Consider the following 15,812-nt stretch of genomic DNA (forward strand, 5'->3'; position numbering starts at 1 on the left):
GAATATATTGGTCAAAAATACTTTAGGTGCATGTTCAAGTCATTTACCCGCCATTGCCTGCTTACTTTCATGGATTTTTTTTTCATGTTGCCATCAATACGACCACTAGATGGCAGAGAAGAGTCCAACATTGCCAAATTGGGGTCATGGAGGAGGTTAGGGTTACAGTTGGGGTTAGCAGAAGCTGACTTCACATTTTCTTCATTGTGTCTGTATACGCTTGTCCTGCCATACTTGACCTATGGCAACAGCGCCCCCCCCCCAACTTTTTCCAATGGTATTGCTTGGTTTATGTGTTCTGTCCACGTCTACAAGCTTTCTGACACTCATTGTGAATAAAATGCTTTCAGAAGCGTTTTAAAATGTCACTGTTGTGTAGTCCGTATTAAAAAAGAAAAACACTCATGCACGCAACTCCCCTGCTGCACGCCAGGTTTGAAAAGGTGTCGAAAAGACTAGTTTACATCAGCATCACACATCCACGGGGGTGTTTGACTACATGGGGAAAAACAGACTGGCAGGTAGAGGGAGTTGTGTTGGATTCACACAGGGTGGACGCTGAAAAGTCACCTGAGGAGATTTCCCATCGCACACAATTACCCACAAAAGTCCCTTTTGCAACTGGGGTACAATATGGCTATCGCCAATCCTAACTTTACGACGATCGTTATTTGTGATATTCATTATTTCTTGAATTCTTCAGTTGCATTCCTAAGGGAACTATTTGCTTCCATATTGAGGCACCGTATACCTTTTGGATACAGTCTCAGTATAGTCATCGGCCGCCGTCGCCACCTCCAGTGTGCGGGGAGTTATCTCCTGCTCAGGTGTCCTTCAGTCAAAGTCTCCCTGAAGCACCAAAGTCCCTCTGACAGACTAATTATCATCTTTAAGTATCATCTTTACGTTGAACAATTATCTCTGGTGAAGGAAACCAAACAGGTTTGTTGGGACTTTAGGCAAAGGTTGAAGATTTAAAATGAAATAAAGTAGAATATCTGACTAGTCTGCTGTCTACAAGAACAAGACAAATCCAGCCGAATGAAAGGTAAACCCTTATTTTGACCTTTGCCTTCCAGCCCTGTTGACACAGAGAGGCGTTTAAAACACCTGCTCGAAATCGTGCTGCTCAGCCCATTTTGTCAATATTAACCACCAATTTATTGATGACACGGAGACGAGAGAGAGAGAACACCTTTTACGCTGATAGAATCCACAACAGAGATTGGACGAGTCAAATGAAGACTTTAAATACCGTCAGCTGGCGGCGGAAGATTACAAAGTTAACAAAAGAATGATTAAATAATTGTACAGGATTGTTAACTCTTCGATCCCTGTGACGGTGATGGATGCATGACACGGATCTGCACAAATACGTGCACTCGGTCCACAAATCTACGCGCTTGAATCACAAATCTGTGTACACAGATTCAAATGCAGCACATGGATTCGAACATTTCTGGCATGTGACACCTCATTGATGGACGTCTGGCTGACTTCTGGTCTGCAGCCCGCTGGAAATGTGGACCCAAGTGTCTAGTAGATGTAAAAGTAAAAATATAAGTGTAAAAAGTAGCTTCTCCTGCAAAGTAGAAATATAAATAAGAATATCCAGATCAAGCTCCTCTAGAATTTAAGCTTGTCTAAAGGAGGACAGAGTATTTTTGGCCTCAGACCTCTGGACTGAGATGTGGGGGGACGTCATTGGATCTGATGGAAAACTACTATATCTGCTGATATGTATGACGGAGAATGACACAGATAGAGGAGGTGAGCTCCTCCTCTTCCTCCTCCTCCTCCTCCTCAGAGCCCATCTGGGCTTCAGAACCTTCTCTCAGCCGAGATGCATCCACTCACCGTGGAAACTCTTTGCAGAACCCCACGACTGCAGATTTCTCCTATCGGAGTCTGGTTGACTTTTTTTTCCCATGCAGTAAACGAACGCCATTTGTGTTTCCAGTTGTAAAGTAAACAGCGACTGGTTGAACTGGGTGAGCTCCTCAAACAGCAGGGAGTCACGAGGAGAGAGCTTGGACTGAGTTGTGTTGAGTTTCTTTTTTCGCTCCAGTAAGAAATGAGGTTTTGCGTGAGAGCTCGCAGCCCCTCCAGCTTTGACGACTGGGACTATAAAAAGAGTGAGATTTCCCAGAGGACCCCGGCGCTCCCTGAGGAATCAACATCCGCCCGGCCCTAATCTCTGACCTCCATCACAGTCACTCCTTCCCTTCCTCTTTTTCCTGTCCTCCATCTCCTCATACCTGCAGCCAGGAGACGTGTAGATTACATACAAGTGTCAGTTTGACCTCCATTACTTAAATTTATACAGTCAGACCTACTAACTATTCCAGAGTTGAATGAATTTATTTCGTTTGGATCAGTGGATAAATTCCCACAGCACTTAAATTTTATATTTATTTGCATATTACATAAAAATGACAAATTACATATTTAACAGTCTTAACAGTCGAAACAGTCCCAATCAAACAGTCATCCCGAGATAAATACTGCTTAGATAGTTCAGAATATGCAAATATTTCTTCTTCTCCTTCTAATATTTAAAGTTATTATTTGTATTTACAGTATTTTTAATATCTGTTTTTACATCCATGCATCTGTCAGTGTTGACATTATTCTATGCATCCTTTAAAGCGATTGCATGTCATTATCTGCAGACACACAGTTCTCAAATAGTGGAAACTGTGTAAAGAAAGGGTGACGTAACAAAAAGATAAACACGTTCACGTTTCTCAAAATGTGTCGCGGGTGTTAAATCCCCCCCAAAAATGCTTTTTTTCCCCTCCCCTTATTACAACAATTTAAACATCAACTTTTTTTTAATTGTGGTTGAAATCACTGAATTCTCTTTTTATGTAAGTTTTAAGGAGCAAAAATATCCGGACGTTTCTGGAGCTGCTTTTCCTCCTCCTTACTTTAAATGCCTGTAGTTTTCATAGTTCTATATGGTGCAGCAGGAACATGGAAATACTCCAGTCCCCCCCCGTCCCCACCGCTGTGAGGCAAGCAGAAGAGCCCCCTAATGATATTATAACATGACAAATAATCAGTGTTAATTATCTGTCTGCGTCTGATGTCATGACAGCTCATTAGAGAATTACAAGGCTGCATAAGCTGCTCCGTCACTCTGTTGGTTGGTTAAAATTCAGTCTGTGCGGTGAGGCCTCAGACAAGGGGGAAGGCACCCTGGGATAGCGAGCTGAGCACAATCAGACAGGTAGGATTAAGAAACAAAGCAGATACAAACTCCCATTCATGACCGGGCATGCACTGATCTGCAGCCAACGGAGCAGGAGAAGATTTGCCACCAAAGACCTGCCATTTCTGTCTCCTTGAGCTGAAATTAGAAGGCTAACACTCTTTAATGGATCAGCCCCAGAGCGTGCTTGGCATCAGTATGCACAGATGGGTTGCAGGTGAGCTGAAATGTCATTTCAGAGAAGGGAAAGATGAAAAGTGGACAGCTTTGGAGGGAAGGAAAAGTTCTGCGGAGCAGAAACAAAAAAACAGCAACCCCAAAACAAAGTAGCTGCAAATTAGTGTGAAAAGTGAAAATGAGATGTTTTGCATCAATAATCCACGCTGAAGATGGGTTTGTAAAGTATATTTACTAGTGTGTTAAATGTCCCCTGAAATGAGTCTTGTAGGTTTTATCAACGTCAGCATAAATGGTTCACCAGGATCTTTTACTAAAGAAGCAATGTTTCCGGTCTGTTAATCATTTAACGCGTCATTTTTCACAAGCAGTCAAGTGGAAAAACAGAAGATAATCACTATTATATATACTGTATAATATATAAATACTTTGTCCCACAAATATGACTTGCAGGCCAATCTGGCTGCACAAGATTCAACTCCAACAGAACCCAGACACGTGATGAGGAATGATGGTGCATGCTCTAATTTTTGCACCGACACAATTATGAATATAATAATGATAATTTTTGAAAAAAGCATTGATTCCCATCAGTGATCGACCACAGTGTGGCGCTCAGGAACAAACTCCAGTGCCGACCCAGTAGCTCTGGTCTGAGCACTGATAAAATCAGCCTGATTTTAATAGAGGAAGTCAACATGGGGGAAGCCCCGCCCCATCAGGAAACACCCTCAACACACTTTATTGTCACTGTTTGTTTTTAAACCAATAACCAATCATTATTTGTGTACTTTCTACTGCAGAGAGTCTGAATTTGGACGTTGGTTGTTTTTTAATAGCTGTAGTCCACAGGTTCTAACTTTCCACCCTGGACAGGGCTTCCTTTGTGTCTAGTGTTTCACAGAGTTCACGGAGGTCAACGGACAGGAGAAGCTCGCTCCCACAGAGTGATGTAATGTAATCCATGGGAACTCAGTTCCTGTATTCTGGTGTCGCCGGTGCCGGAGCCGGAATAAAACCTGTGTCCCGGCTCTGTCATCAACGCTAGAATGAAAAGGAGGAAGTTTCATTGGAATAAGGTGTTTTAAAAACCTGAACACTTCACATCCTGTCAGGTCTTCCCTTTCGATGTCTTCCCTTGTCATGTTTCGGCTATGGAGCGTCTCACGACAAACCAAACAGTTTTACCTCCGTTTTCTCTGGTGGTTCCATCGGTTTTTCGTCGTATTGCTGCGCTGATGGCGAGCAGACGAGCCGAAGACGGAGAGGGACATCTGCTCCTCATTAAAAAACGATTGGAAGGAGAGGAGAGCCTCATCAACGCCGGACGGATCCGCCGTCAGTCTCTCCGACCCTTCTCCCCGGGGGAGGCCGGATCAGGGATGACACCCCGTCTGCAGGCAGGTAGACCAATTAGCGTTGCCTCCTTGTTAGGAAGCTTTGTGGCGCCTTAATAAAGCCCCTGTCTGGAGGTTTTAAACGTGTTTTTTCCTTTGTGAATGTCACACGCTTTTATTCTGGAGGTTACTTCCTGCCATTTCCACTCGATATTTATGAATCCTACTATTTGCTCACAAGTTTCACTTTTTTTTATTCATCCTTGCTGCATTTTTAACAAATAAAGACACAAAATGTGTCTTTGTCTCCTTAAAAACACATCCTGTGGGTCGTCTTGCGTCGTGCATCACCTGCTCCTCGCCGTCTATTTCCCAGACCGCTGATTGGTAATTGCATCTGTGTCACAGGAAATGGCGGCCGTTTATGTGGAGTAACCACGTTCGTTGGTAATTTACATAAAAGCCCATCGGCCCACAATGAAGCCCAGAACTGGATCGTCTGTCCCCCTCAAAACGACAGAAGATCAAGTCTTCCTGATTACAATCAGAAATAAAAGGTGGGTCTTCATTCGTGTGTTCAATTCCTAAAAACTATCAGGACAGCTGATGAGCAAAGTATCACAGACCTCCACGCTTCGTGACGGCCATTGGCGCCGGAGTTAATTGGTGTTGATGACCTGTCAAACCTGCGATGAGGAGCCCAGGAGGAGCCAGAAGGAGCGTTCGGAGGTCGTGATGGTTATTAATAGCGCTGGAGGGCTGGTGTCTGACAGGAGTGGCTTCAGAATGCAAAACAGAAAAGCACCAACATTTATTATTCAGCATAGACTTTCCTTCCCCTCTCGAAGACGTTTTATATTTGTGACCCAGCGTCTCCTGCGGTCCATTACTCCTCTCTCTTGGTGTATGCTAATGCTAATTTACAGCTGTGTCATTGTAAGGAATGAAAAGTGCTCGACAATGCAGATAAATACAGAACCCTCCTGCTTCAGATGGGTTGTTAGCGACGTTCTCGGGCCAACACCTTCCTGACATCTCCTTGGCATCGAGAGCCGCGGAGAATCATAGCTATTGATTGCGCCGTTGGGTCCCAGTTAACAACTTGTGTAATGTTTGGAGAAAAAGAGACTCCTCTGTGGCGTCTGAAGAAACTATAGATTTCATAGAAGAAAAACAAGTGGTCAATCAGGCGGTTCAGAGCCGGCAGAGGGAAATAATCGATCCTGAGGAAACACAAGTGATGTAGCGGTAAACCAGGACCATTTCTTTCTCTGTTTGCTGTCGTCTTGTTCTAATGCATCAGATGTTCTTTTTTTGGCCTTTCCTTCCAATGCGGGTCTAATCCACACTGAATTAAATGTTTCAGGGCTGTTTGGCGGCGGGTTACCATGACACAGGCTGCTGTGGAGACCACCAGGGGGACGGTGGAGGCACTGGTTAGTGGGCAGAGAGGAATGATGACAGGGTGAGATTGAGGTTTGACTCAGTGCTTCTTCGGAAAGGAAAGCGTTGCCATGACATTATTAAAACTTTTAAACGTCTATGACAGATGGAAATCATTAATAGAGCTCAGCCGGCGCCCTCTCCTGGTGGGAGGTCTGACTATTCGCGATAATGACAGCAAAGAGGCAGCGAGAGAGACTGAATCGGCGTTTAGTCGTACATAACCTCTTCAAATGTGGGAATGTTTTCGGTAACTCAAGGGTCTGATCCCATTTTGCATATGTTTGGTACCGTACCACGCACCGGGCTTAACACACACATCAGTCAGCTGGTTAGTCACTTCATGCGCATCATTTGATTTAATTACTCAGACTGATTGACAGTGTGAGCCGCTGCACGATGAGTCATCCTGCCCTGCACTGATTGAGTAGCAAATTGTGTGTGTGTGTGTGTGTGTGTGTGTTGGCGCCTCACAGTAATTCAGAATTGATGTGTTGTGGGGAAAATGGAAAATGACAGCTATAGAAAATGAACTGTCAACAGCGGTTTAATCTCATCACACACAATATATGTATTAATCAATATTGATTGAATTGTTCCATTGGCTTAAAATGGCTTATTTGATCAATGTTGCCAGGAGACACCGTAACGGGGCTAATCGATCACCAAATCGATCACCGAATGTTTCCATCACCGAAAAAATGTGGACGAGACGGCGAATTTAGAAAATCCGAGGAAATCCGAAAACAGAAAGACGAGTCAAAATGGAGCAAAGAGGCGAGTCAAAACGAGACACAGGTGCCAACAGTCAAAAGTCTCAAAGGTGGGAAACTTAATAGGGACCAGAACCAGAAGAACCTGTGATGTCACTTCCTTTATTCCACAACCAGCCCCTCCGTCAGCCACAGCAGAACTTGACCACCTCCAGTTGGGTCAGAGATTCGACTGTTCGAAAAGTTCGGCCCCTTCAGAAACGGGGCCTCACTGTGAATCATGATGCAATTTTCACTGTTAAATTCCATCTCATTAAAGGTGTTAAAACACATCAAACCACTGCTTCCCTGTGACATTCAGATAATTAAAGCAACTAGCAATTAGCCTGACAAACTCTCCTCACCAGCTGTTGCAACACACCGGTGGTCAGAAGGCCAGGTTCTGGGAGATGTGTTCTTCACGGAACACATCAGGGGTCGGGCGGAACGTCTGCAAGGTAAAGGAAGAAGAGTTTAATTTTGGGTATAAAAGAACTACTTTTGAAATATAAAAGTGTGAGTTTCTCATCTGATGTATTATTTATCTTCTTTTCAGGCGGGTTTTCTGCTCCCACATTGAGAAAGGACACTTCCCACAGACGTATGAAGTTCCTGAACGAAGAAAGAGAAGCCAATTACCATCCGCCCGGCCGGGCGAGAGGCTGACTTGTCTCCTGGGCTCCTTGTCAGGTTCAGCTGCTCCAGACTGGTCCTTGGACTCGCCTCACGTCTCCTTGATTTTAAAGGAAATGGCAGCAGCAGCTGTTGGTCCTTGTCAGCCTGGCCTTTTTGTGCGACGCTTCAAACGCAGCGGAGCTCCAAACGAAACACACGAGTCAAAATATTTAAAAAAAAAGAAGCTATTTTTCCCCTGATAAAATGTGAAATAAATGTCACAAGTGATATCACATGACTGGTGATGGTAGATGATAGATGCACCTTGACCAAGGTGGAGGACGCCACGGATAATTTCCCTCATGCAAAAACGATGGCGGCGAAGATATCCCAACGGAGGGCTGACGGCGCGGCGTGGAAAATGTAGCGCTGCTGGTGCTGAGACAAGCACAGTCCCCCAGTGTGTGTCACACTAACTGAAGTGGGGGTGGGGGGAGCCAATGGCGGGAAGGGGGGCTCCGGGATAGGAATTTCCTTTTCATGAGAGCTTTGGCACTGTTGGGAATTTCGTGAAACTTATATCACCTTCAGGCCCCGATGCAAAGACTCCAGCTCCCCAACATAGGTTTGAACCCTTTAACCCACAAGTCAGTCGTGTTTGTTTTGTGTTTTAATTAGAAATAGTTGGATCTGAATGTGACGTAAACTCCAGATATAAATATGCTTTCTTAGTTTTTTGTTTTTTTTGCTGGGAGGGAAGAGACCAGCTGTGAACGAGGACAGAACTGGAGCACCTTGTTCCTGTTACGTCTGCTGCCAAACAAGAACCCTGTCCAGGTCCTACAGTCTCCAACGGTGGACACATTTCAGAACCTGCACCACGAGGATGGAACGAAAAACTAGACCTTTTATTCCCCAAAATGTGGTTTGTTAGCTAATCCTACCCAAGGCCATTATAATAAGTAAATTCATTAAACTTCTGCCACATGACTCCACTGCTGGTTTCCCACCTAAAGGCAAAACTCCACACAGCTGTGACACGTTTTTAGCTGCGATCTTTCTTTAAGTCTTTCAACGGCGTGTAAAGATGAGATAAAGACGCAATCAAGAAGTGTTTGATAGAAAGAGAAACGCGAACAAAACTCATCGTTTTTCAGGAAATGTGACTTTTTTTTGCGGGTCATGTGTGTGACAGGATACATGGTGCCGAGGACACGGTTCTTCCAATGAGGACCGTCCACAATAGACTCGGGAATCATGTCCTTGCCGCCAAGTGTCCTTGAGAGAACAGTCTGGCAGCAACACAGCTGTGAAAGTGTGAGACCTCCTGCGTCCCTCGTCTTCATCAGTTTTTAAAAAAAAAATATTGAAGATTATCAAATAATTGAAATTCAGTTTTCTGGCAAAATAGATATTTGGCTAGCTGCTTGATTCCCGGTGAGTTTGAAGTAACTATTCAAGTTATTTTTTGTTAGAAATGCTTATAAAGATGCTACTTCCACCTCTCTGGTCTTGAACAAATGGAAGAATTGAGCAGCCAAGAGGAAAGCGGTGATATTTTCAGTGTGGAGGATAAAACAAGTCAGAAGTTCCAGGCCAGACTTTCCTCTTTGTGCCCCGTTGTGAAAACAACTTTGTGGTGAAAAAGAACTCGGGTTGTGGGTTTGCGATCTCGGTCAACTTAAGATTAGTTAAATTAACGGCTGTCTGATTGGCATTAGACCAAACTCTGGACAATCCTGAGTTTACCTCAATGATGAAACGAATCCACTGGATGCTCCAGGACAGAACTAGTCAAACTAGAAGATCTCTGCATGCGCAGGTAAGCAGTGGTGGTCTTCAATGAACAAGCATCAAACCATTGAGTTGAGCTATAAAATGACATTATTACATTTTGAAGGGAATTTCTAAACCCAACATGTCATTTCACTTTAATATTGTAAAAATGTACTCTTCATCAGCTGTTTGCAGAAACCAAATCAAACCAGAACTAGTTTCTAGTACCTTACAGACTGTTTCTTTAAACTATGACCTGTTGCAGCTGTGATTCAGCTCCTGGCAGCATTATGGAGGAATCTCAGCCCGTTCCTCAGAGGCAAAGGCCTCCAGTTTTGTGATATTACTGGTTTTATATGATGCAACCGATCTTCTGCATCCGTGTGACGGCCACGCTGGAATGTCGCTCAGGTTTGTTGGTGGAATTTGAGATCTTCAGATTGCAGATCTTCCTCTTAGCTGTGGTGAAATTATTATTCTGTTCAGGCTGTTGTGTAATGAGACAGTCAAGTCATTAAAATATATTAAAAAAAAAAAAAGGGTTTCATTGAGCCATTTCAACTTTTTCTTGTTTGATTTTTTTTTTTTTTGTTAACAGGAAAACAGCATTTTGAATCAAACGACCCGATGAGTAATTCTGCCTCCAAATGCCACCGTCTGCACTGAGAGCGACGCCGGTTACGCAGCGCGCCGCTCGGCCTTGACGGAGCGGCTCTCAGGTACGCGCAGCCAATGGGAGCGCAGGAAGGGGAGTGCTCAAACGGAGAAGAGGCGGACCGCCCCGGCGCAGACACACAACAAGCACACCTTCAGATGGAGATGAAGTAACGACAGCAGTCGTTACCGCAGAGCCACGGCAGCAGCGTTCGGTAGCGCGGATCCGGATCCGGAGGCTTTTTTTTTTCTCTTTCCCTCAGGGGGGGGAAGACAGGTGAACCGACACCCAAGCCCGCCTCCTCGACGTCCATCGGAGGAGAGATTACCGCCGTTCCAACCCACCGCGCAACCCCTCCAGAAAGTGCCACATTTTTAGATGTTCCTCAACTACATGCATTTCGATCCGATCATCTAAGATGGAAAATGCGCACACGAAATCTGCGGCTGAAGTTTTAGACAACTTCAGCGTGAACGAGAACACCGGGCTGACTCTGGAACAGGTCAAAGTCTGTTTTGAAAGATATGGGCCGAACGGTGAGTAAAAAAAAGATCATTTCCTCTCCTATACGTCCGTGTCTTTTTTTGTTTGTGCATACATTAAGTTCCTATTTGGTGCGCGCTGCAAGCTGCGCATCGGTTCGTAATGGCAGGAAATTACGCGTGGGGCTGTCGGAACGTGTGCGCCCCTGGAAGGACGTCTGGGTCGGTGTGTGGCTCCGGGATGCGGGAGTCTCTGCGTGTCGAGTCAGTCGTGCAGGTCGTGCGGGAGAAAGTTAACGCATCTGCGCGCTGCGGTTACCGGAGAGGAACGAATTTAATTTATTTAAAAGAGCGCATGGTTGGATTCCCCCCCCCCCTCTCTCCTCACCTCCCCAGCTCGTATCAGGTGATATTTAAAATTAAAGTCAACAAAAAAAAAAAAGGTTTATTCTGATGGAAAACACCCCCCCCCTTCCTCCTCCTCTTCATCAAGAGTCTGTTGACCCAGCAAGGCGCTGCAGCCGCGCGTAAAGCAGCCAGGTCTTGACATCCCTGCCTTTTCACGCAGGGATCAGGAAGTGTACAGACTCAAAAAAAGAGTCCAACAGGCTCGGAAGATGAAGAGTTGGAGATGAGGAAACAGAAAATGTTGAACAACCTGTTCTGGGTTTCAACAGTTGTTCTCCTCATTGGCTTAAAGGTTCCAGTTCGGATTTCACGACGAGAGAAGGGAAGTCATGTGAAAGCAGGTTTAATAAAACCATCCGTGATGCCCCCCCCCCCTCCAGAAGTCTTCCTCATCTCCTTCACCCGGGTGGCGTTTGGATGAGTATGTTTAGTCAGCCCCCCTGACATCACCACACCTTTCCCCTCTGGCCTGTCATTTGCATGTGGAGCTGAAGCCGGAGAGCAGAGCGCCGCATTGTGCCAGGCCAGACAGGGGCCCTTTTGTTGCAGCCGGCCCTTCGCTACCCCCGGGGGCCTTGTGATGACTTCATGGAAAAAAAAGTCAACGTCTTGCCTCAGATAACATCTTTCGCTTCTTAACTGTGAACTTCCTGCCTCGTGCGAGCCCGTTGGAGATAAACACCGAAAAGGAGGGAATACCCCCTTCTCCCTCCTTTTTGGACACGAGTTGGTTCATGGGGCAAAAAAAAGGGGGGGAAACAAGCTTAAAATTCCTTGAGTTTGTTTACTATTTCAATCCATGCCAGTGCAGGGTGATAAACGACTGTTACCCCCCCCTTTTACCCCGTCAACCCCCTCACAAACCACAGATTTTGTAGTTGACTGCAAAAAAAGGACTCCATGTGGGCCTGGTTTCGTTCCATCTGTAGGCAGATGTTTGCTGGTGGTGTGTATTCACCCCCCCCCACTAACACACACACACACACACACACACTCTCCCACCAACATGCTGTGAGCAGGATCTCATTATCTGCAGGATCTTTTAACCTAAATCAACAACGTCCACGAAAAACGAGACGTGGCTCCGTCTCCATTTTGGAAGAGATGGGGTGGGGGGGTGGGGGGTGGGGGGTGGCGTAATGATTCACATGACATGTGACATGTTTGAATCAGACATCAACCCCCCCCCCGCGTGACAGGAGGTTGTTCACACCTGATCGGTCCTGGATCATTTTGTTTTCTTATCCTCTTTACTCTGTATGTCAAATTAAGAACCCCCCCCCCCCAGGGATGGGATGCTTTGTTCTGTCACTGCTTTATTCTCATGAAAAACATCCGTTCCATCTAAATTCTGCTGATTCCACTCATGAATGACTGTTTTGACACCAAACCGGTGGGAACGATTCTGCTCCTCAGGTGATTCTTTCTCGTTCGTCACTTCCAAAGGGATTAAAACGTGAAGTCATGAGACTGTGACAGTAAATACCCCCCCCCCACCCCACCCCCCCGAGCTGTTTCACATCCACATGTTGGAAAAATGTTCTCCGCCACATCTGGACCATCTTATTCTATTATTTTTTTTCTCCTTCTTCGCTGCATCATGGAAGCATCTGACCTTTAATTCACACAGTTCACTTACGGTCCACTTAGCAGCTCCTTTATCTGCGACGGGGGGGTAGTGGGGGGGGGGGCAAACAAATCAGCCCCATTCATTCACCGCTGGGGAACAACAAACGGCTCCATTTTCAAAACTGTTTATGTGAACTAGTTGGATCTGATGAAGAAGAGGAAGTCCCAGGCCTTCCTGTAGGTAAAAAAAAAAATCAGAAAAACATTTTTTTCCCCCTTTATTTATTTTTTCCCCCCCTTTTATTTTTTATTTTATTTTTAATTTTAATTTTAATTTAAAAAAAATTTTTTTTTTCTTTTTCTTTTTTTTTTCGCCCCCTTTTTATTTGGGGGTGTGGAGCGATTCAACAGGGTGGACTGTCGCGGAACTTTTGAATTCATCGATCATAATTGTAATTTGGTGTTTGATGCATCCACCTCTGCGGGGGACAAGGTCAACCGTCTTATTTCTGCAGCGTGAAGCTCGTTTCCTGAACTCGACCGACTCGTTTCTGAGCTCCTTTCAGAGGCGAAACCCGTCTTTTCTTAACGTGGAAAATTCATTTGAAACCTCATTTTTCTCCTCAGATTGAGTGTTTATCTTCTCATCTCTAGCTACTCTTCATTCCGGCCTGTGTTTGACGGAAGACGCCACACGTAGCGACATATGCGAGCGCTAAAGAACTGCCCCTCAAGTCTGGGCTCTGCCAGGAATGGTGACAACTTCCTGTAGCGGAGCCTCACTTCAGCGCCGTTTCTCTTTCCTGTTCTGCAACTCGAACATAAAAGCCGCCTGACTTAGTCGCTCGAGCATTTGAAATATGAGAGATGTTGTTGCCGTTTCCTGGTCCTCGTTCACACCGACACACACACACACACACACACACACACACACACAGGAGAGCAGACAGTAGTGCCTTCTGCAGCCGTCGGTCGTTGGCTTCCACCTGACTGTGAATGAAAATGGTACGGTAGAGAGTTTAAATTGCAGAGTTTGGAATGATGTGGGCTCAAAAAGGAGAGTTAAGTTATAGAAGAGTGATCTGAGGTTCTCGGGGGGGGGGGTGTTGAGTCACTTCCTGTTTCTGGTGGGCTTCTTTGTTGGCCGTGATCCTTGTCACTCGTCTTCCTCCTTCCCACCTCTGAATCTGTCGTTCGCCGTTGACTCACCGGGTCTCGAGCAATCTGTCGCCGCGGCCGCCTCCTACCCAGAGTGGAGGTGGTGGTGGGGGGGTTTGCTCCAAATGTCTGGTAGGGGGGGTAAACACGAGGTAATAATTGTGTGAACAGGATAATAAGAATTACAAGTTGGGAGTCCAAACTGGAGTTACGCCTGTCGTCTCGCTTATTTTCTCATCATTTTACTTAATTTGTTTCTTAATTTTCCTAAAATCTTAACTTTTATTTGTCATTTCATATCAAAACATTTGATTTTTTTTTTTTCCTCATTTGAATGGATCCATGATGCCTTCAAACTTTTCTATAATTGCTTGTTGGTTTTTAAAGTTTTATATTAAAAGATGATTTCTTGATCTTTTGCTTTCTCTGGATTTAACAGATTGTTTTTAATCTCATGCCCATTTTGTGCGGTTCTGAATAAAAACCCAAGAGCTTCTGATGACTTCAAAACAGTCATGCGGGTTAAACAGCGACATCCCTGAGAAAGACATTACCCGGACGGCACCACACGATGTTCCTTGTGCCTCAGCATTAATGTTGCCATGGCTACCAACAAAACTCACATCCCAATCCATCACAGATGCTGCGTTTTTGAACTTTGTACTCCGAGCAGTCTGGATGGTTTTTAGCTGTAAAGACACGACGTCCATGAAATCTAAAGCTACACCTGTTCATATACGATGTTGTAGCAAACATTTCCAGTTATTTTCTGTTTGCGTTTCATTTCTTTTTCACCATCCCACAGGTTTTTTTAATCTGAATATGCCTGAATTAAAGCTGGTGATCATTTCCTGTCTATCAGTTACAGCCTTCGGATTGGATAAAAGTGTTGCTCTGGTTTCTAAACCTAGAATAAATTCTATAAATAGCATGGAGGCAACACAGATATTTCAGCGTGCCGTTGAGGGGATTGCTGACTATTTTCCACAGCTTTCAGCTTCTCCTCCTCTTCTCTGGCCCTTTTTTTTGGGTGTAAAGAATAAGGTTCTTCATGCAGCTGTGACAGTAAAGAGGAAGCTTGCAGCCCCGACGAGATATCGGCTCTGTGCTAATCACCTCATGCATGTCCTGCTCCGTTGACAGGCCTCTTTTCCTTTTTCCTCTGCAACAAAACAAGTAAAAACCGGAGCAAAGGAAACATGTTTGTCCTCTTTATGAACTGTACTCCTAATGTGCAACAGACGTGTTTGTTTGCGTTCTTAAAAAAAACCCAGTAAACCAGCTGCAAAGCAAACAGCATCGGCAGCTTTTGAGAAGTCAAATGTTTTTGAGAGGATTGAAACGTCTCCGTCAGACCAAACCTGAACGTGTTTGGTTAAGAACAGGTTGGTTTGGGGCCAGTGTTTGGGAAGACGTCATGGAGACGACAGGGATGCTATCATGTGAAACATCCTGAGGAAAAATCTAGTCTTTTTTTTTTCCTCCCCTGATTCACAGCTCCGATGACGCCGGAGGAGAACCGACCAATCAGCTCGGCCCGATCTCATGTCACCTCCTGTCTGAATTTGTTTGAACTCATAAAACGCTTTTTAAACTCCTTTTTCTCGCACCAAAGCTTTGCAGACGGGCATTTCGAGGCCTCTTTTAGCAGCGAGGAGAGAATTCCAGTTTGATCCATTATAGCAGATAAAGTAATGTCTCATCCTTCCCATCCGTCAATACTTCTACTAAACCAGTATTTCCTTTCTCATGTCTCAAGTGAGTCGCAGTCGGCCTCATCTGGGCTCAAGGAGTCTGAATGTCGGAGACGGTTTCGGTTTGAATTTGATTTGCTTAAAATTATTTACACAAATGGTTTTGTAGCCGGAGGCTACATGGGGAAGTGAGAAAAAAAGCAATCAAATTTTTAATCCACTGGTTATTGAGAACCACACACACACACACACACACACACAATATCAAACATTTTGGGTACATTTTTTAATATTTTCCAAATGTGATTATTCCTCCGACGCAACACGAGCTCCAAGTGTGGACAGTTTCTGTCGCCAGGCGTTCTAGAAGGTGTGAGGAACTGTTCCGTCCCAACAGTCGAGGTACGCGTCCGTGTCTCAACAATCATTTCCTCAAAGAGGGATCAATACCAACAGTCTGTGCTAAAGCTGCAGATGAGAAATGTAAGTATTTCGCGTTTAATTATTTTATGTGTTTCCGTGATCATTTAGC

At 44.9% G+C, this 15,812-nt stretch overlaps 1 protein-coding gene across 2 annotated transcripts in view; it reads left to right on the forward strand.

Annotated features, from left to right (window-relative positions):
* Positions 1 to 10,068: 10,068 nt before the first annotated feature.
* Positions 10,069 to 15,812, forward strand: part of atp2a3 (ATPase sarcoplasmic/endoplasmic reticulum Ca2+ transporting 3) — a 29,439-nt gene continuing 23,695 nt past the window's right edge. Inside the window, exon 1 of one of the 2 annotated variants that reach the window (XM_068330493.1) lies at positions 10,069 to 10,505. In XM_068330493.1, the coding sequence (XP_068186594.1) occupies positions 10,388 to 10,505 (118 nt within the window). In that variant the 5' untranslated portion in view covers positions 10,069 to 10,387. The remainder of the gene's footprint in view (positions 10,506 to 15,812) is intronic. The other variant, XM_068330494.1, reaches the window with a different exon arrangement.

The sequence above is a fragment of the Antennarius striatus genome, chromosome 13 (assembly GCF_040054535.1).
Source record: "Antennarius striatus isolate MH-2024 chromosome 13, ASM4005453v1, whole genome shotgun sequence".
NCBI classification, from domain to species: domain Eukaryota; kingdom Metazoa; phylum Chordata; class Actinopteri; order Lophiiformes; family Antennariidae; genus Antennarius; species Antennarius striatus.